We start from the raw sequence: 21,524 nt of genomic DNA, 5'->3' as shown, positions 1-21,524 counted from the left end.
AAAGTAAGTCAGAAAAAAAAAAACAAATACCGTATGCTAATACATATATATGGAATCTAAAAAAAAAAAAAAAAAAACAAACGTACTGATGAACCTAGTTGCAGGGAAGGAATAAAGACGTAGACATAGAGAATGGACTTGATGACATGGGGTGGGAGGGCGAAGCTGGGGAGAAGTGCGAGTAGCATCGACATATATACACTACCGAATGTAAAATAGTTGGCTGGTGGGAAGCAGCAGCATAGCACAGAGAGATCGGCTCTGTGCTTTGCGATGACCTAGAGGGGTGGGATAGGGAGGATGGAAGGGAGGCTCAAGAGGGAGGGGATATAGGGACATGTGCATGCATATGGCTGATTCGCTTTGTTGTGCAACAGAAACTAACACGGTATTGTGAAGCAATTATACTCCAATAAAGGTCTATTAAAAAAAATAGAAGGCTAGACTGTATGATAGAAAGATATTGAGAGGACAGTAACTTTAAGCAAAGGGATTAGGATTTTCTCTTTTCTCTCCCCCAAATCTTAGTCACTTTTATCCTCATTGAATGATAAAACACTTACTTATACATGATTTTGCTAGGTACAGTACATGAGACCTGCAAAAATATATCATTGCTTTGAGATTTACAGTTCTAAGAGAAAACTAAGAGAGACATACAAATAGTGACCTTAAAATACCAAACCAGTACAAGTAGTCAGGATGAAGAAACAATCCATTATTGTTCCTAAAAATGTTTCGCAATTTTATCTTCATTTTTAGCACAGAATGAGAAGTACATTGATAATGGCCATTTGAATATCCTCATCCATTCATTCACTAATTTAACACTGCATATTTTTGAGTACTCTCAAATATCATCAAGCCACTCTGCTAGCTGCAGATAAAGGTAAACTAGAGTTCTCTTTAGAGTCTGGCAGTCTAGTGGACAGACAAACAGACATGGATAATTAGCTTGTTGTAACACACTTTGGCTATTGCAATGGTAGAGATATGCACTGAGTACTAAGGACCTCCTAACTCACCACAGAGGTTTGGGAAAGCTTTTTGGAGGAGGTGTGGCTTGAGCTGAGTCGAACAGGATGTTAATTTAGCAAAGAGAAGACACTGATTTAAATATAAACATCAGCACAGAGTAGCGTGCATCAGGGATTATAACTGTCATTTTCCTAGAACATAAATCATGGGTCAGAGAGAGGTGGGAAAAAACTGCAGAAGGGGACTCAGTGATAGCTTTCTATTGAGGAACTTGGACTTGAGCCATTCCAATGCAGTAATTTGATTAGAAATTGTTCTTAACCTTAGACTTCAGTTTGGAGGTCACCATCTCTGACGGCACTATCCCAGCCCTACATTTTGTATTTAGCCATTGCATCTCCTATTTTACCTCTATTTTTTTAGGCCGATTGATTTTGTATACAAAAAGGGAATATTTACATTACTGAAACTGGGTAGCAGGAGTATTTAGGTTCTATTTAAATAATAAGAGAAAGATGAATTGGCAGACTGATTTACCATTCTCCAGGCATTCATAAACCATTTCTTGAAGGAAGCTAAGAGTCCTAATGTTATAGATCACATTTTATTGCATTTCGATGGAAAGAGCTGGTATTTTTGGATACAACTCATACTTTGGGAGGAAAGCAATACCTGATTTTCCTTACATGGATGTGGTCTTTACTATGAGTAATGAGAAATAAACTTATTTTCCAAGAAAATCTCATCGATTATACATGTTTACAGTTAAATGTTTTCCCTAAGCATACTTTTGGCCTATTTGGGACACCCAAATAAATGCATTAAAAATCAAATTATTTTTTTGTAGGATTTTGAAGAAAAGTAGCATTATTCCTACACTCCAGAAACAAAAAGGAGTATACCAAATAAATTCTGTATACAGAAAGAGTTGATCATTTGCATTCAAAAGAATGCTTTTTTCTGCACAGGGATTCACTGTAAGAATGCTTTAAATATCATGTTTAGCTAAGATACTTTAAACTTGATATGACACCGGTAAACAAATATCATATACCTAACTTTACAAGAAAATATTAATATATGCCCATTCTAGGGTCATGGAATAAAGAGAGGAGAAACTTTCAGAGGCGATCAAAGGACATTTTTTTCTATTACTTACAATCATAGTAGTGTATTAATGCTAAGGAAGTATTGCTGGAGAGTTACAGCAAACAGCCCTCTGGATCTGGCCTATTGTTGAAAGAAAGATGCCATTTGACCTAATGAAATCAGAAATTGATTAAATGCAGTTCATCTAAGGGGAAATATGGTCAGGGAGTTACTGCCAGGGTCAAGAGGAGATGGGGTGATCTAGTGTTTGAGTGCTGATAGGGTTAGATAGACTTTCAGAGTAGCTGATGCTACAAGATACATGACAATGGACACCGACAGGTCAGAGAGCGAGATCAACCCCTTAGATGGGAAGGAAGAGATTAATCAGAACATCCTTTGCTCAGCTTATAACTAAGTCCTCTTATCCAATGATTCACAGAGAACTGAATGTTTTGAAGAGACTGTAATCTATGAGTCCCAGGAAAGTTGAATTGCTGCTAACTGTCTTGGAAACACATGTCACAACAATTGCTGTGGTCACACAGTGCCCCGGTGAAGCCCTGGAACCTTTGTGAATAATACTGTTTTGACAAAGTAATTCAGATGTCTGATTATCAAGTGTGCCTCTAATCTTTACTGTTTGTTTGTTTGTTTGTATGTTTTTCTCATAATGTTTAAATCTTCCAGCTTTGGCAATGTAAATTTTCTTTTAAAACTTTTCATTTTTTTTCTTCACCTAACTGGAATATTTTGAAATAAAGAACTCCCTTAACCTGTGGGAAACAATCAAGAAGAGAGCTGACACTCACCGTTCCTTAGATATTGTCTGTCTTAAATGTCAACTACGAACTGGCATCTTCTATTGGCACTTGCCGTCTACCTCTACAAGGATTAAAACATGTGCTGCTGCAGCTGCTGACTTTCAACACCCCCTGAAAGGAGTTCAGGTGGAGAGCAGAAATGAGGCACTCTGTGCTCTGGGAAAAACTGGCAGAACAGGTCTTCAGATAGTTAGATATTTTCAGGAGCCCATTTTATGACCTCAATTCTTGTATCTCTCCATATCTGGAAAAGTGCTAAAATCCTTCATGGTGACCTCTGCTCCTTGTGACTAGCAGTAACCTGCATGAGACTAGACTAGAAACCGCCTGTAAAAAATATGTGCTTGATTGCATGTATTCCCCTTCACCAAAATCACATATATACTGACCTTGCCCCCCTGCCTCTGTGGAGCAGTTTCTCAGAGCTATCTGGGATGCTGTCTCCCGGGCTGCAGTCCTCATTTTGCCCCAAATAAAACTCTCACATTGTGTGGTTCTTTTTAAGTCGACATAACTATAGTAAAACAAATTTATTTTTATTTTCACACTTTAGTTCAATAGTTTATTTTCCTCAGGTGGATATTGAATGAAACTGGTGCCAGGGTACCAATATTGATTTTAGTAGGAAAAAAAAGAATCAGATAATTGACCACCTTATCTGAACCTGGATCTTTCTGACAACACATTTACCCGTAATATTCTATACAACTATTATGATTTTTTTGTGTGTGTGTCCAGGTCAGAGCTTTTCTGTTTCTTCCGAGCTAGATAATTTCTTTGTGCAATTTTAATATTGTTTTCATTTTCTTGGCAGATGGCTTATTCATCTTACTATTTTCATGCATTGGCAAGATTAGGCTGTTTTATACAAAATTCTTAATAAGAAGAAACTTTAACATATGTATTTATATGACTCTCCAGAACAGGCCTCACAATATGTTTTGAACAATTGCTAATTACATATTTATCCAGGAAACTAATATGACTTTTCCATTGTGGATAATAATAAACATTTTAATAAATTTTCTTAATTATATAGTTACCAGAAAGGTCACAATAGTCACAAGAAAAAATATATTGGCTTTTGGAGAAAAAGTAGGAAAACAATGATTTATCAATGTTTTATACTTAAAGAGGTCTTAATGTAACTCATACTCAGAAAATTTGACTTTTCTTTTAAAATTTTCAAATTACAGTTAGAAAATGTATATATTCTTTTATTGAATTGTGAACATGAGTAATGCCTAATTGTGTGTGTATGTGTGTGTATACTCCAGTTTTTAATTGTGAAACTTTCAAACGTACAGGAAACAATAGCATCATGATCACTCCTATAGATACCACCTAGATTCAACAAATGTTAACATTTGGGACAATGCCAGACTAATCTCTCATTACATACATGTCTTACAAGGAACATCTGTCCTTGCTGAGGACTCACTTCCCCACCCATGCTGCAGAAACTTCCTCTCCAGTCCTTCATTCTCTCCTTTTCTGACTATTTCTTCCGGCCTGGAGGCCTTGCATTCCCTCCTTGCCATCACTGGGGATTTTCAGGGTCCAGGAATCTCCTGGCCAAAGCCATTCTGAGAATCCTGATTGCATTGGTGGAGTTGGTGTAAGGGTGGGGGGAGGAGAAAAAGGGAAACCAGATGGAAAGCAATGCTACTGGGAAGGCAGAACTCCTAGGACAGAGGTGCAACAAACTCAGAATGAACTGTTCCCTAGAAACAACATTCAAAATGATTGCATAAGATTCAAGTGTGCTTTTGTGGCTAGTACATGGTTTCCTTACGAAAATGTGTTGAGGTCTACAGTTTACAATTGGATTTTGAGAACTCAGTCTACATACAGTTGTGGATGGCCAGTATTATAATTATTTAGATTAGCACAAAAATTAACTGTCTTCTCTATCACACTTGTTTTCACTTGGCATGACCATTATTACTCTGCAGGCAAATTTTTAAACAAAAATATCACTAAAGTTTCACAAGCATTTTCATTTTCTGCACTGTATAAATATCTCAATCCAATTTTTCCATTTTTATCTTTATTCCTGTAGCCTTGTACATACATTCTTGTTACACACATCACTAAGGAGCTGTGGAATTAGGAAATCCATATCTAAAATACTTTTAGGATTTCACCCAGTACACATTTGGTTTTTACGATGCTTTCATCAAAAGACAGTTAACAGGAAACCCATTTCCTTTTGGTTCAATTACTTTTGATTTTATTTTCTAACTTATGTTCATTTTGGGGTGCTTATTTATAATGCTAAGTATCAATTTTGTATAAACTTATTCAAGATTTCCATACATGGATTTACAGCTTAGCAATTGACTAGCATGAGATATGCTACTCCTAAAGCATAATCTAAATACAAAACTAATTTTTAAAAGTTTAAAGTACAGATGTGCGTAGCCAAGAATTTTAATGGTGTGCCTTCAGATATAACTATTAATGAAAAATAATAAATACATGAATGAGGGAATAAACTAGAGGTATGGCTAAAGCAATGGTGAAATGGCTAGATGCTGAATCCTTTCCATCAACTGGAATTTCTTAATGAACTGCTCTTCCGGGGATAAATGAATCAAGAGTATTTCTTGGCTCCCTTGTGCTAGTTCCTGGTGTGCTGCTCCCAAGAATGCCCTGGCTGCCATTTTCACCTAGGGAGTCGCCAGGGGAAAGACCAGCTGCTCATATTTAGATTTCTGCAGCCATAACTCCCATATCCAGTTCTGGCTCCTTTCCCCTATTTTCTCTACACTCAGAGAGAGGATGTCAAGTATATATGCCTTGCTCCAGTCTTCTATCAGACACCACCCTTGGCTCATGCCCTAGTTTGGTGCCATCTGCTTGGGGACATGAAGGGTAATAATAAGAGCTCCTACTTATTGAGTACCTGCTGTGAGCTAAGTATTTACATATCTAATTTCACATTCTCACTTGATCCTGCAAGGACAGTATTAGATCCATTTTTATAGATCTAGAAAGTAAAGCTCAGAAAAGTTGAGAAAGCTCTCCAAGGTTTCTTGGATTTATATTTGAGCTTTTCCTCTTTGCCATCAGTGGAAGACACTTCTCTTTCCTCGGAAAAATATGTTAGCATTTTCTTTGACTGACTCTCCACTTTCCATAACAGCCCTCCCTGGAGAGCTGCTCTCCCACTCTCATCCCATGCTGGTGTCCTGAATTTCCCACAGTGATTTGGCCCTTACATTGAATTTTCTGGCTTCTTGTCTGTCAGACTCAACTGATATCTTAAAATATCTGATTAGTACTTAATAGTGTTGGCAGGTTAGAATCATATTTTAAAAAGGAAAGTATATTTAAGCACTTAACTTTCTGATTCACTCACTGAAAGTACATATTTTTTTTCCCATGTTATACAGAGAAACTGGACAATGAAATGACCACCTGTTAGCTGCTAATGATGTTCACATGCCTTTAAAAAAAGTAATTCTGGCTTTATCTGTCTACAATCTTGGCGACAAAACTCGTGGGAACATCAAGGGCACAGGAAGCCAAAGGCAGCAAACTGACAATAAAGTTTGTTCTTAGACTGCTAATAAGGAAGGAGATGCTGTGACTCTCTAACTCCATATAATTATTTAATCTCAAGAGGGTGACATAAAACCGAATGCATGCTTTAAAAACCTAAGTTTGGGTGCTCACATCTGGGACTGAGATCAGAAGGCTTCCACAGAGCCTATTTCCTACTTGAAAAAATATTTTTAAAAGCATCAAATATAAAATATGCCAATCACTATTTTAAATGCATAGCTAATTTGATATTGTGTGGGTGGGTCAATCATTATGCCTTTCAAATGAAAATGAATATGTAAATACCAAATGAACTTCATTCAAAGTATTAGATGAATATTAACTGTATCCTACGTTGCAAAAAAATATACTAGTCCTAAAAAAGGCTTACAACTATAAATATCCACCAAATACAGAAAAGAAGCATTTTCTAAAATTAGGGCTAGCAGTAAAGATTAAATGACCCTTTTAGTTTAACAGTGAAATCAAAGTCCAAAGGCAACACCTGGTTTTAATTCTTTTGCTAATATGTTTTTGGGTCCCTATTTAAGTTTATTGATTTATATGGATCTCATCTTTAATGTAATATTTCCATCCAAGTTCAAGGTTGATATAAACTAAGTTTACCTTTTATTTGTTCACTTCACTATAGCGTGATGGTTAAAAGCACAGACTCTAATATCAGTTTGCTTGGGTCTGAAACTTGTCTCCATAACTTGTTTTTGTACAAGTTGCTTTAATTTTCTGTGCCTCAGTTTCCTCATCTATAAAATAGGGTTAATAATAGTACCTATGTCACTGGGTTAGTAGGAGGATTAAGTAAATCAACATAAGACAAGCACTTAGAACAATGCCTGAATAGTAAGTACTCAGTATTTGCTAGCTATCATTACTTTTTAACTGCAAAGAAAAAGGTGAATATGAGGTCATTATACAGTTAAATACATTTTGAAATGAAGAGAATGAATCATATGTCTCTTTCCTTGTCTTTAGACAAGCTCGAATTTAAGCCCAAAGTAGACAAATAATTGTCTTTCCCAGTTAAAAATAAATTCTAAAGAGAAGCGGTTGGTATACTACCTGTAGAAATTTTTTTCGCCAGTATGGTCTGAAAACATTTCAAGTGACTATTGCTGAATACAAAATCCATTTACCTCAATGTTTCTCACACACACTTTTATAAATCTTTATTTTCTCCTGAGCTTTAGGCTTCAGAAATGTGCCAAGGCCTCCTCCAAACCAGCAATTATATCTGAGTTTCCAGAGCTACTGCTCATTGCCTCATGCATCCTTCTATATCCACTACAAATGTTTACGTAGTCAACATTAATTACATACTCACAGTTGAATTCTAATTCTAAAATCTTATGTCTGATCCCATACGAAGTCAAGAGGGACAATGACCAGGAATTAAAGAGAAATCTTCAAATGAGATAACTCCAAACTGTACCATTATATGGAAAACTTTTTAAAATGGCATTGTTTATTTTCCACAAATAATTTGGCAAGCACCATACAGTCCAAGACATTAACACTGATAATTTTAAGCTCGAACTTAACACAACTGGCTAACTAAATATGTACCTAACAGTTGCTGAAATTATGGTATGGTTCTTTGAATAACGACAGTTTTGAAAGGGCGCTCCTGCTCGAAGGTGTTACGCTGTTTCTAGATTTGGGTTCCTAATAATTTAGATTTGGAAGATATAGTATCACATATAAATAGTTTCCCTCTTTCTTGTCATGTGGGTGAATGTACATGTATATTTATGTATACATATGTATAATATTCTCTAATGCACACAAATATGTGTATATACACATACGGTCATCTAGCATATTTACTCGTATACATATGTAGATAAGGAGATATTCCATAATCAGCCTTTCTCTACTTACTGAGTTCTCCTTAAGTTAAAAAAGCTAGGATATAACTACACTGATCTTTGGTCAGAGGGAAAGTGCAGAAAAAAATGGTGATTCAGAAGATTCAGTGTAGGTAGACAGATGATGTAAGAAAGGTATTATAATTTACAAGACTTTGGGAAATTGTTTTTCTCTAATTCCAGAGATATCTACTTGTTCTTTCAGGAAGTTGAGACTCACGTCAACTCTGTGAGATATGCACGACACTTTTTCATAACTCCCTTTATTGAGGAATAATCAGGATGAAAAAGGTTAAGAGATATGCTCAAGGTCACTATATAAGTGGACAGACTGGTCCTTTTCATTTCAAATTCATTGCTCTTAGAATATTAGAAATAGATGTGACCTTGGAGGACATCTACTCCACGTTCCACATTTCTAAATCTTTCTGGTGGTCTAAAAGTGTAGAAAGTTGCATAGTCTGTTGGTTTATGTTGAGCCAACTATGCTGGTCACTCATATATCTTTTAATGTATGGAAATCAAATAGTCAGCTTACCAAGGTTTGGAGACACTTGACATTTCCCACTCTCAAAATCAATCACCAATCTGAACGCCATGGTTATTACTCAGAGATTCAGAGGTTTGCTGTAAGCAGAGACCATGACCTTGGAACAATTATTTTTTCAAAAGGCATTACCAACAATGACGCATGCAAAGCGCCCAGACTGCCCTCCAGTGCATGAATCCCTGGCCAGAAAATGGCTACGAATCTTCCATGAGTAGTATGAGCTTGGCTCAAATCTCATTTCAATGCATTTATATTTCATAAGCACTGCATTTAAACAGAGTTAAAATGAGCAAGTAAAAAAAAAAAAACTTACTTAAAGATTTCCTGTTCTCTGGTTTCTGTTCTTTAATATCACTATCATAGTGACTTAGTAGTTCAGTACTGGAGGATCTCTGAATTTTAAATAATTCCAGGTTTCTTGAAGGACTACTTGGATCCTTTGGCTGGAAATGACAATTAGATGGGATAATTTTACAAGGAAGAAAAAATGCACTGAATAGTTCTGTGATCTATTTTGCTGTTAGATTAAAGAGAAGTTTGAAATAAGAAAATTATTTTGGAATAGGGCCCCTAAGCTAAGCACAATTTTCAAATTTAATAATGATACACACACACACACACACACACACACACACACATATATAACTTACTAAATGCTGTGCATACCCCAAGCACTCCATGCATTAACTCAATCATCACAGTAATCCTATGAGGTAGGTATTATTATTATTATTATTATCCTTATTTTCCAGACAAGGAGACTGAAGCCAAAAGAGATAAGTAATTTGCCTAAGGCCACACAGCTAGTAAATGATAGAACCTGGATTCAAACTTTCAAACGCAGGAAGTTTGACTCCAGAGTCCACTCTGAATGACAACAGCAATCTGTGTGTGTGTGTGTGTGTGTGTGTGTGTATGTGTGTGTATGTGTATGTGTGTGTGTGCATGAGCACTCATGTGTGCCTGGATAAGGGAACTATATTGATGATGGCGAAAAGTCAATTTGTTATTTTATTTTTTAAAGTTTTGATCCCAAGGTAATATAACGGAAGTGTGTGATTAAATCGCAGTAAAATTACACAAAAATGTTGTAGTTTTTGTATACCTTATTAAAAGCACTCAAGAATATTTTCTTCTCAAGATTTTGCAAATATTAGTGTCCTAAAATAAGATGTTTGGTCGAGAAACAGTATAAAATGAGTAGTTTTAAATAATTTGACTCTTTTAAGAACATACTCTAAATGTGTGAATTTAGGGTAATTTCATTAAGTTCTAGATATGTAATTTTCATGAGAAGAACAATCTAGCTTAGCTGGAAGAATAATGAAAATCAATACAAAGGATTATTGTTTCCTGGTATTATAACAGTGAGTATGGGCTTAAATACACTGACATTTATTTTCAAGAATATGTATTATATATTGCATAAACTGAAAATGTGAAAATTCAGTAGTTATTAAGTTCTTGTGTGCTTTTTACAGCCTTCAGTGAAAGAATGTCTGTGTTATTTCAGAAAAAAAATGAATGCACTGTGTTTTTGAAAGAGAGAAATCAAATGACATTTAGTTCCACAAATCCTCTCTACTTAAAATGGTTTTTGTGAACTATTTAAACTTAAAATAACTTATTAACTCTCAATTCATAGGATCTACTTAAATGCATGTGTGCTTATGCCTAAGCAATAGATTTAAATGACTACATTCTAATTAATAAAGGTAACAGCCAAAACAAATACATACCAATCTGTCAATTGCATTTTTGATAGCGTTGAACCAATCCAATATGATGAAGTCAATATCTGACTGCAGAAGGAACTCATTTCCTGATACTGTTGTGATCTAAAAAAAAAAAAAAAAAAAAAAAAATCAAGAGGTAAGCAAACCATATAAAATAAAATAGATCTCTTACATTAAAAAAATATGCTTTTTAAAAAAAACACACTTTAATACACTCAGATATTTTCTTGTATTCCAGTAATTGTCTTTCTGGGAACTGGGAGACTAGGATCATTTTGAACTGCTCTCTATAAACCATTTTTTCATGTCATAACAAATATATTATTGTTTTAATAATAGAACAATTAACTCAGAGTAGGCCTAAAGCTGAATTACTCCAACTCATGGAGAAAGCAAGCCAGGAAGTTCAGAATAATGCAGACAGTATCCACTTAAGTCAGAACCTCAGAAAAATGCACCCGGGTGTGTCAGAATTCATTCTGCACTTTTGGCTCTTTCCTGTTTGTCTCTTTCAAATCTAATAGTATCTCTATATTTGATTTCCTTTTATGGAGGGCAGTAAAACAGATTATTTACCAAAGAGACTAATGCAGACTTTTCTAAAAGGTCATTCTAACGAATAACATTTGGCTATTTCTACTTTCCTATCATAAAGATCTATAGGAAAGTAATAAAGGACCAATTTCCCCACAAAGGGAGTACATTAGAATAAAAGTTCATTTACATATTCGAATGTCTCATGGAGAGTACTTATCAAATGAACATTCCTGTTCCAGACTCTTAGGGCTGTTAAGTAGTTGGCAATATTTAGCATGCAACTATATGTTTTTCATTGCAGGGAATCTTTTTCTCCCTGGAATTGTGAGAGAAGAATGTGACCCTATAGAAAACACAGCAATGCTCTTGATTTCACACATAAAGGACTACTTAGGCAAGAATTTGATTAGAGTGGGTGTGGACACGCTCTTCGTATTAAGCTATCAATCTGAACTGTGAAGATTTTCCCTTCGTATTGTTGACTTGTTGTTTCAACAGGAAGATGAACATTTCCCAACTACTGTCACACATCAAGCAAGGCTTCAGAGGTTTAGAGGACTGACATTTCAAAATACTCAGTCAGGAGCTAGTCACCTCTTCTCAGCCTTACTTCCTCTAAATAGGAGGTAAATGCTGAAATGTGGCACAAGTTCAGAAAATCACAAATCATGCTACAAAATGTCTCTGTAATTCTATCATTAAAGTGACAATTATTACCCCAAATAGCTCACTCTGAAGGTTTCAGTGATTCTTACAGCAACATTTAATGACAATAATCCTGGAGTTTTAAAGCAATCTTTGATTACACACATACATATATATTCATTTGCATTGATTTTTAGAAAAAACTAGTTAGAGATGCAACATTAGTCAGTGCTGCAATGCAACCATTCTTGAGTGAGTTGGATTCCAACTTTTTACAACTGTAAGAAAAGGAACTATTCAAAGTACATGCAAATTATGAGAAGTGAAAGATTAGAAAATAAGAGGAATTTAATTATCCACACGAGCATTTGACAGATTACCAGGGCCTATCACTCTTTTTTTAAGTAAAATTGCGTGTAAGATTCGGGATGGCTCAAAATAGCCTCCAAATAATCCTCTGTTTTATGTATCTAGTAAAAGACAGTTAAGCTGATGTTTGCTTAATTATCTGAACACACTTACAATGTTCTTTACTTACATAAAGTTCCAAATATTTACTTTATAAAGTGTTGCCACAGAAATACTAATCTAAAAATATAAGGTCACTTCTAACTAATGCAAGAAAACTAGTAATGTCCTTGACCTCTACCTTCATCCTAATCTGAAGGTAAATATTTTGATTAAGAATGTATTATATAATGTTACAATTTGTTAACAAAAACAAAGAAAAATCAATTCGCCCAAATGCAGTGTACAATCTATTTCTCTGCCATTATAAATAAACCATTATTAAAATTATAAAAAGGAACATTTTCAAAGTACCAGAAACAAACATATTCTGAGGGTTTAGGAAAGAGCCAATATGGTTCAGTTTTCAGTCTAGTAAATTCAAACAGCGATAAAATGTAAGTACTTCAGCAGTGCATTTGCATTTTTGGTGCATGCTACGCAATGCAAAGAGGATCTTTACTGCTAACACAACCAAGAGCAAAATGTACTTTAAAAGTTTCTTTGTCCAAATATATTACTGCATTAATTGTACATAATCAGTGATTTATGAATTCATTTTGAGAAGCTGGATCAGAGAACTATGTGAATGCAATTCATTCAAAACATACTATCAGAAAGATACAGTTTACATCCTTTCCTTGGTCTTCCCACTAATCTTTCAAGTTACTAGGCAGTCTGGAGAAGTCGGCTACTGCTCTCTACAGTTTAAATGCATCCACTTCTTAATTACAGTCAGGAATTGACTTCGTTCTGCTCCATTCCAATCACTCACAGGAAAGCAGTTTCAAAGTCTTTGGCTGGTAAAACACATTTAATTCAGGTTTCTCAATCCACTTTTTTAACATTACCTCTTTAGGTTTTCTGATAAATGGTTTGCGGCATCATACTTGCACTTTGAACAATCACATTTTCAACACTCTTAGAAAAAAAGATATCAGTAAATGTTAGCTTTGACTAAACCGTTTGATTGAATATCTCCTGATGACACTATAGAGTGATATAGAACTGATAACAGACATAAAAGATTTGACATTAAACCAGGCTAATGTATTCTTTCTGTATCATGCTTTGTCTAAGTGACAGATGCTGGAAATAAGGTAGATGAAGAAAGAACTTACAGAAAAGATGGGTTTAGGCAAGAGCTGTTGGTCTCCACTTTGCTTCAAAGCCTACTTTAGACAAATGCCTCTTGAAATCCCTTATCTCCACTAAGTTGTATTTTGAGGGGATATATCCTGGCACCAAAGCCGTCTAAATGAAATTTTCTGGTGTTGTCAAGAATAGATATATTTAAATACCTGTCAGGAAATTTGCCTGAAACTTTTTCTCGCTAAATAATGACCATCTGAATTCTTGCTGGTAATAAGTGTATGCCTAAGAAATTATATAAGCATATCCACTGGGCAACACGCAGAATAGACACATTCCTCAAGACTCTGGTGTTAATTCTGCAATAGTTTCCCTGGGCTAGGGACATAACTTAGTCTGTGTCCTTGTTAGGGCTCCTCTGAAGATGAAAGCAGGTACATCCCAGCTCCAAACTCCACTGATTAGAGACAAGGAGAGAAGAAATTTGTTTTCTAACCTTTAATTAACAAATGGAGTATAGTTATGCTAATTTAAAGCTGCTTAAAGGACTTTTAATGAGTAGGGTTTATGTTTAAGTATTGCCCTTTTCAATATTGTCAATTAAGTACTGCTCTTGTCAAAATGCATTCTGGCGGTTAGTCTTTCCCCTGTTGGATGTTCATTTAAATGAGAAATTAATATGTAGGATGGTATTTATATTATTAACATTTTCCATACTTTGGTTTACCAGAATAGAAACAAAAAATTTTCAGAACATCACTTTTTTTTTTTTTTTCCTGACTGTAAGACACTAAATTTACTGTGGAGAATTTAGAAAAACTAAAGATAATGAAAAAACAAATTAAAACTATTCATAGCTCCATAGAGGAAACATTATAGACATATTACTTTAGTTATTTTTCAGTCTTTTATAAATGATAACCAAATGTATGTGATAATGATCAATGAACAACTTTATGTTATAGATACCTCATCAGTAAAACATATTTGATAGTTAAATATTGTTGGCTACTTCCATTCCAGTTGACCTCAAATGAATGTTGGGAGACTATCAAGGGTGCTAGAGTTAACAAGTGACATGTGTTCCCCTCTTTGATAGTAACAACTTTCCTACTGCAGAATAAACCCCACACATAATTTTAGTTCAGGAGAATGAGAGGATGTATTTCTCACCGAACATCCCCCTAATCATCAATAAGGACTGATTAAACATCTATTAAGTGCAAGGCGCATTGTTAGAAGCTAAGAATACATAACCCTCACCCTCAAGGGCTCACAATCTGTTTGGATAAATAGGACATATGAGTATAAGGATAAATAACAATAGAAAATGGCTTATATTAAGTCCCAATGTGGTGGCACAGACAATGCTCATGTCAAGATTTCAGAGGAGGGAGTAATTACTGTAGACACATTTGTATCATGGAATTATATATAAACTATTGGTCATGATATGTTATTCTTTAAAGGTTGACTTTATCAGAACTTTAGTATATTAAGGATATGAATACTACCACTTGGTATGCAAAGTGATATCAGCTTTAATGATCTCAAAGCACATATTAAACATTCTTCAAATGCAGCTTTCTTCTTTACTTATCATAAAGTAATTTTGCAAATGAAGAAAATGAAGCAAATGAGGAAAATGAGAATGCCATTCTATCAAACTGGCATCACTTTAAATGACAGAATTAAAAGATTACAAAGATTTTGATTTCTAGTTCACTAGTTCTTAGCAAACAGTTGTATACGGTCAAGGACTCTGTGCATATGGGTAAAGGACCATGAGGATTTGGTTTCAGTTGTGAAATTAGGAATATAGATCTTAGACAAAAGTTGCTTGTTTCTTTACTGTTATGCTAAAGATAGCACAATTGTAAAAGATCAACCAATATTGTTTCTCAGATGTTTTCTTTTTTTTTCCCTCAGAAACAGCTACTATCCTTCTACGAAAAAAAAAAATCTAAAACAGAATTGGAGCACCCAAAAAACTCTTTGAGATTCTAGAAAGAACTAAAACAATCCTATGTTTGAACTAAATATCTTTCACATTTTGCTTAGGATCAAACTTTGACGATGAGCCTAAGGAGGGTTTACTCCATCTTAATAAAGTTGAAACTGTATATAGGAAATGTGTAATAAAGTATTCCAGATATCCAAAGAGCCTTGAAAAATGTTAAATCATGTGGCTACAGTGATTCTACAAGTAAGCAGATTACTCATTTAAGAGGAATGGAATTTAATTGCTACTATATTTGGAGACACTTTGGACTTCTTGATGAAATCATTATGTTTAAATGAAATTAAGTAGATATAAAAAGTTATGCCAAAGTATAGTAAATTCATTTGAAGTGAAAATATTTTTTTTATTAATTTTGGTTGTATCTTTATTTAATTCTAATAGCATAAGAAATATATATCTTGGCCACATCATAGTGAGATGTCAAGACCTAAAATTGAAGCAATAATGCTTTGAAAAAAACCCTCAGATTAACATTTTTTTTCATCTTGCATCACACTCCACATTTGATATGGACGTTGTCATGGTTATACTAATAGTTAAATTACTTGGTCTCAAAGGTGTTTATGACCACCAAAGAAATTACATTATCAAGCTGCATGTCTGTCTCAAATTACAATCTGGTTTGAGTAACTCCTAACATTTTTCTTAACATGTCGAGCAAAGTTAACATAAAACTGAGGGTAAAATATCAGTTAGAAGTAAAAGGTCTTCAATTTGTCTTTCCAAAAATGTTACTTGTTAAAACATTTTGTGAGAAAGTATCTGCCTTGTGTTCCCAATGTTGCTAGATGTTAAGTAAATATATGCTGATTAGAAAAAAAAGTTGCTTTGGCAACTCTCTTATTAAAATGCATTTGTAACCCCCATCTGTCATGAAAGTTTTGAAAAGTTTGTTTACTTTGGATAGCAGCCTTATCCTAACAAACAATGATAGCAGTCTTCAGAAGTCGGGTGAGGAACAAGCCACTAGGGATCCATTTTCGTTTTAATTGGCACACACAAACACTTTTCTGGTCTGTCAAGAAGATCAAGCTAATATGCATGGAGGGTGTTATATTCTCAGCTTTGGGGACCAGTAAAGCTCCCTTTATTTAAGTAATTTAAATGATAGACTGCAAAAACTTTGCAAGTCAGAAAAATGTTTTATACTTTCTTAGGGAATATTTGTTTTAAGCAACGGAAAATGTTCTACATATCTAAAGATGTTGAACCTTATGTTATAATTACCCTGTTTCTTCTGACTCGGAGAAATGTTCTAAAATCCACACGCTACTAAATAAGCCTGGCCACCAAAGGATCCTGCGTATCCACAACTCCCCTTGTGTTAACAAACGTGCGTTCATTAGTTTTGAGAGGTTTATTGGATATGTTTTCAATGTGTTTGGGGTTGATTGATTTGCATGTACATTTATTGGAACCCTCAGTGGTGTCATCATATCAAAATAACCTGCTCATGTAAGCAATTTCTTATTTAATGGAAAGTAAACAAATGTTGGGCAACATATACGACAAGATTTTTAAGTGTGCTCTGAAATCTAAGGTTTAAGGTCAAACTTTCAAGAAACAGTGCTTTTAACTGAAATTGAGCTGTACCTTTGACACTCAAATAATTTGGTCCCTGCATTCCTACAACACAGATTTGTTCTGCGTAATAAAACTGGTCCTGTAGTGAACATTCACACCCTGAATCACTTGCCCACTCTACCTTTCTGTTTATGAATGCAATACCCAAACCCAAACAAAGAAGAAAAACCAAACACTCATGTTCATTCTTTTACCTGTAGTAAAATATTTTAACTACTGAGAAACAGTCTTCTCAATATTCATGAAAGAATACTATCCAAGTAAATTAGTAGATAGTTTAGCAGTTTCCACACATTTGCAGTCAGCTACACCAAAACTTTTGCCTGTGGTGCTCATATGAAAAACGACTGAAAAAGTGACTAATCGAAGCAGTTGGTGTATAAAGATATCAGCTTAGAGTTTTATTGCTGTTAACGTTAAATTTTAAACTTGGGGGGAGCAACTGCCTCTAGGTAAACTCATCATCCCAGGGCTCGTGTTCGCCGGTACCCACCACTCAATCCCTGCCAACCACAGATCAGCTTCTAGCTTGAGCTATGTTCACTGTGCAAAATTACTCATTTAGTCACATGACATTTGGGAATCTGCTGCCCCCACTATTTTCAAATTGGAATGGTTTTCACTATTTCTGTGTTTACTTAAGAAATGCCCAATTTAAAGTTTTTTACCAAATATAAAAGTACAACAAACACAAAATTTCCCTTTTCCCAAGGTATACCAAATTGTTGTCTATCATTCAATTTTTTTGACTCATGGATAAACATTATATGTGTTTATATTTTAATGAAAAGTCATGTATAATGTTATGTAATTTTAATGTATTTAACTATGTATTACTACCATCATCTTCCACATGGATTTAATGACAGTATCTTTTTGTCTCCCCACCATCTCATCTATGTTTTCCCTTCCAATCCATGCTCCATATTGTAGCCATAGTGATCTTTCTGAAATTTGGATCTGACCATCCCATTCCTCTGCTTGATATCATTCTGAGATTCCCCACAGCTGCACTGCAGTGCAAATAAAACCTTTAATTCAGGCTGCCAGACCCTGTCTGCTCTGCCACCTACCTGCTCTGCAGCCTCCCTGTTCCACATTTTCCTCTGCAGCTCTACAATCCAGCCATATTGATTTTTTTTCTTTTTTTGTTTGTCCAGCTGTCCCATACTAATTCTTATTTCTTCCCTTAGAGTAGGTTGTTTCGCTTGTGCAGAACCCTGTGCCTTCCTCTATGATATTATTCAAATCAATTTAGATGTCAGCTTTTCAGGAAAGCGTTCTCTGAAATAGATGTTCCTCCTAAGTGCTTCTATGATATCCTGCTTCTATTTCATCATAGGCCATACTGGTCTCCATTGCAGTTCCCTACTGATTTCTCTATTCCCCCCACTATACTATAATTACTCTGAAGCCAAGGGCAATTGTCTATCCAGTATGTGGCTGCACAACCCACACCGAAGGGACACTAAGTAAATAATATATAGGTAAGCTTTATCTACCTTATATGTTTCAGTGAATGCATTACATCCTATTGTTTAATATGCCATAGCATACAGTATTTAACTCATCCTCCATTGTAATAGAATTTTGAAAGTTAAAATACTATTGTGTACTGTCAGGCAATGTAAGTAGTTTATTTGGATATCTGCTGATAACACTTTTTATCAGAGTAGAGTAGGCAATCCACTTTGAAGACTGGGAACAACAATCTGAAACTATGTTTCCCCATCAGTCAATAAGCCCTAGACTTCAGACAATAGGATTAAACATGGAGGGAGTCAGGAAGCACCAAGAGTGGGTCTGTATTTCAATGCATATTGCTAGAATAGAATGTTCTTGATTATATTCCAAAGTATGTGTTTTGCAGGGGTAATCTATACTAGATCATCCAAGAATCTCGCCCTATGTGTGGGTCTTTCTAATTGAGCGTTGACAATACTCAAAACTGGATACAGTTGAAGATTTTTGAGAGTTAATCCTAAAGTTAATGGGTCAAGCCTTTAGAGAACCTCAGTGATGCAAAAGTGCTCATTGCTGGTCCATCAGTGTTGCAGCCATTATGTTCAGTAAAGCATTATTAACATTAATAAACAAGCAAACTTTTTATTTAGAAGTATTAGCTAATTTAAGATACAGTGACTTAAGTAGAAACAGGTATTGTTGCCCCTAGTTTATTACTCACACATGTCTTCTGTTAATAAGTGCTGAGATTGCACAACAAGATTAAAAGATGTTGAAGTATGTATCTTTATGCTATTGTAACATATTTGGCCATGATTATAAGTGTTTATAAAACATTCAAGAATTGTTCCATGTCTACTTACATTAATGAGAACACCTGTTAACGTGAGTGCTGTACAGACTTATTTTGCAGTAGATTCAGGTTTTTGCATACTGTACATCACTTTTTGAAACAATTAGGTGCTTACAGAGAAATATAGCTGAGCAAAAAACAGCAGCTTGAATGCCTTCCGATTCAAGATAATTCAACTCCAGGTTTCAATGAAAAACAGAAATCTGCTCAATTACAAGACTGCCAGTGAGAAATGAAGGTAGGTGTATTTTATATTTTTTACATTCAGAGAACAGAAGATACATATAAAAATCTGCGCTTTAATCTTCAAGTAAAATTACAGCCAACTGAGACAGTTTCCAGACAAGGATGCCAACAAGAGAGAGATGGCAATGCCATCACAATGTTGATTCTCCATCATCTTGGGGACCTCTCTAAAGATGGACTCTTTACCAGTCTGAGAAAGCTGGATGATTCCCACAGGTCTTTTGACTGAATGAGAAAATTTGCAGACTATTGCTCACTTTGTTTTGTTTATAACGCTTTGCCATAGAGCCCTTTCTATGTGATGCCAGAGCTAAAAGGAGGGAAGGAGCTGAGGACTCCCTCTGAGTCAGTCATTTCCGGGCCGCTGCTCCCAGCACAACAAAAGCCTACCAACTTAGAAAACGTACTGTGATTTCCTTGCAGAAGCCAGTGAGACTGCCTTATTCATAACTCAGAGAAAATAGTTGCAACTTTGGTAGGTCCCACTCTGTCTGCCACTTCTCATAGGATGTTAAAACTTCTATTTAAATATTTTCAGTTATTGAAAAGGGAGCACTTGCACAAATCTGTAGATTCACAGCCTCGATTATCATCATTATATTTAAGAGGTGCAATATTTACATCAAAATGACTCAGTTGGTGATATATTCTAAAGATAAATGTGTATTTATGATCTGAAGAAATGTGATTTATAACTACTTTGTCAGACATAAACAGAGTGCCTCTGTGCTGTTCTAGTAAACACCGATTACCCAGCCGCAGATGAACTATTCTTACAGAATTAATGCCACTTTAACCTGGGAAATGAGGGAACTGAGGATTACTCTGGGAGAATGTGTAGATCACAAGAATGAAGGGTATCTATTTCCTTCTCTGATGTCACACTACATGGTCTGGGCAGAGTAACAAATACTCAATGAGGATTTGGGGATCAACTAGTGAATTTTTATCGTCTGGAATCCAAACTTCTTAATCCAAGAAGTAAAGTTAACACTATAGCAAAGCCTTACTTTTGGTTTCTGAAAATTTTGAAATTGTATTTAACCAAGAGCTTGACAATCTATATTTTGGCCTTTATAAAACAGCATCATTATTCACTAAGGATAATAGACTAAGCATATGCGTAATTAGGAAGTTCATGAATGAGAAGAAATTTCTCTTTCCCCATGAATTATAGGTTTAAATAAGTTGAAAATGATGAAACTGTCCCTGAAAATGAGCAAAAGTGATAATTCTGCTTTTGGGAGAAAATCACTGTTTATTCAAAAGGGTTCTCTTTAAACAAACATGTAAAAGTATCTGACATTTCTAAAACTATAATTTAGTGGCATAATGTATATATAATACAATAGTAGATATATCATTTGATGTCACTTTTTAAAAAATAAACCACTCATGACTTTATAACAGACAATGACATCTGTCAATTGAAAAACAGGCCAGTAATGGGGACATCTGACATCTGGAATGACACATTACTTATGCTACATGTGTGCAGAAAAACTTTAACACTCCTTTATTTCCAAAACAAGACTATATTTGTGTTAGAAATAGCACCATTTTAAAATGCTAGATTTTTAAAAAAATATATTGATTGCATTATCAGTAGAGTGACCATTTAATTTATTGCCTAAACTGTGACAATTTTGAAGGCAAAAGAAGCACTACTAGTAATTGCAGCAGGACAACAGGTCCATGTACTTCGTGTATATTGGGACATATAGATCACTATTCATCACATACAACAATGGAGAGCCATTCAGCAAGCACTGATCATTAGATGCCTAGTGAACACCTACTAGCGTTCAATTCTAGGAATGATGAGGTATTAAAAAAAAAAGTTAACAGTGACCCTTGCTCTTAACAAGCTTATAATCTAGGGTGACATACAAAACCAACACGGAAAAACAACTAGAAAGCAATAATTAATCATGATCCAAGATGGGACATATGTACTAAGG

At 35.0% G+C, this 21,524-nt stretch overlaps 1 protein-coding gene across 1 annotated transcript in view; it reads right to left on the bottom strand.

Annotated features, from left to right (window-relative positions):
- Positions 1-21,524, bottom strand: part of ARHGAP15 (Rho GTPase activating protein 15) — a 590,590-nt gene that overhangs the window by 300,895 nt on the left and 268,171 nt on the right. Inside the window, exons 6-7 of the mRNA XM_007121694.3 lie at positions 10,616-10,714; positions 9,190-9,319 (exon numbers count right to left, since the gene is read on the bottom strand). Coding sequence (XP_007121756.1) covers positions 9,190-9,319; positions 10,616-10,714 — 229 coding nt within the window. The remainder of the gene's footprint in view (positions 1-9,189; positions 9,320-10,615; positions 10,715-21,524) is intronic.

The sequence above is a fragment of the Physeter macrocephalus genome, chromosome 2 (genome assembly GCF_002837175.3).
Source record: "Physeter macrocephalus isolate SW-GA chromosome 2, ASM283717v5, whole genome shotgun sequence".
NCBI lineage: Eukaryota > Metazoa > Chordata > Mammalia > Artiodactyla > Physeteridae > Physeter > Physeter macrocephalus.
Note: the sequence above shows the minus strand (reverse complement) of the source record. Positions and strands in the feature narration are given on the sequence as shown.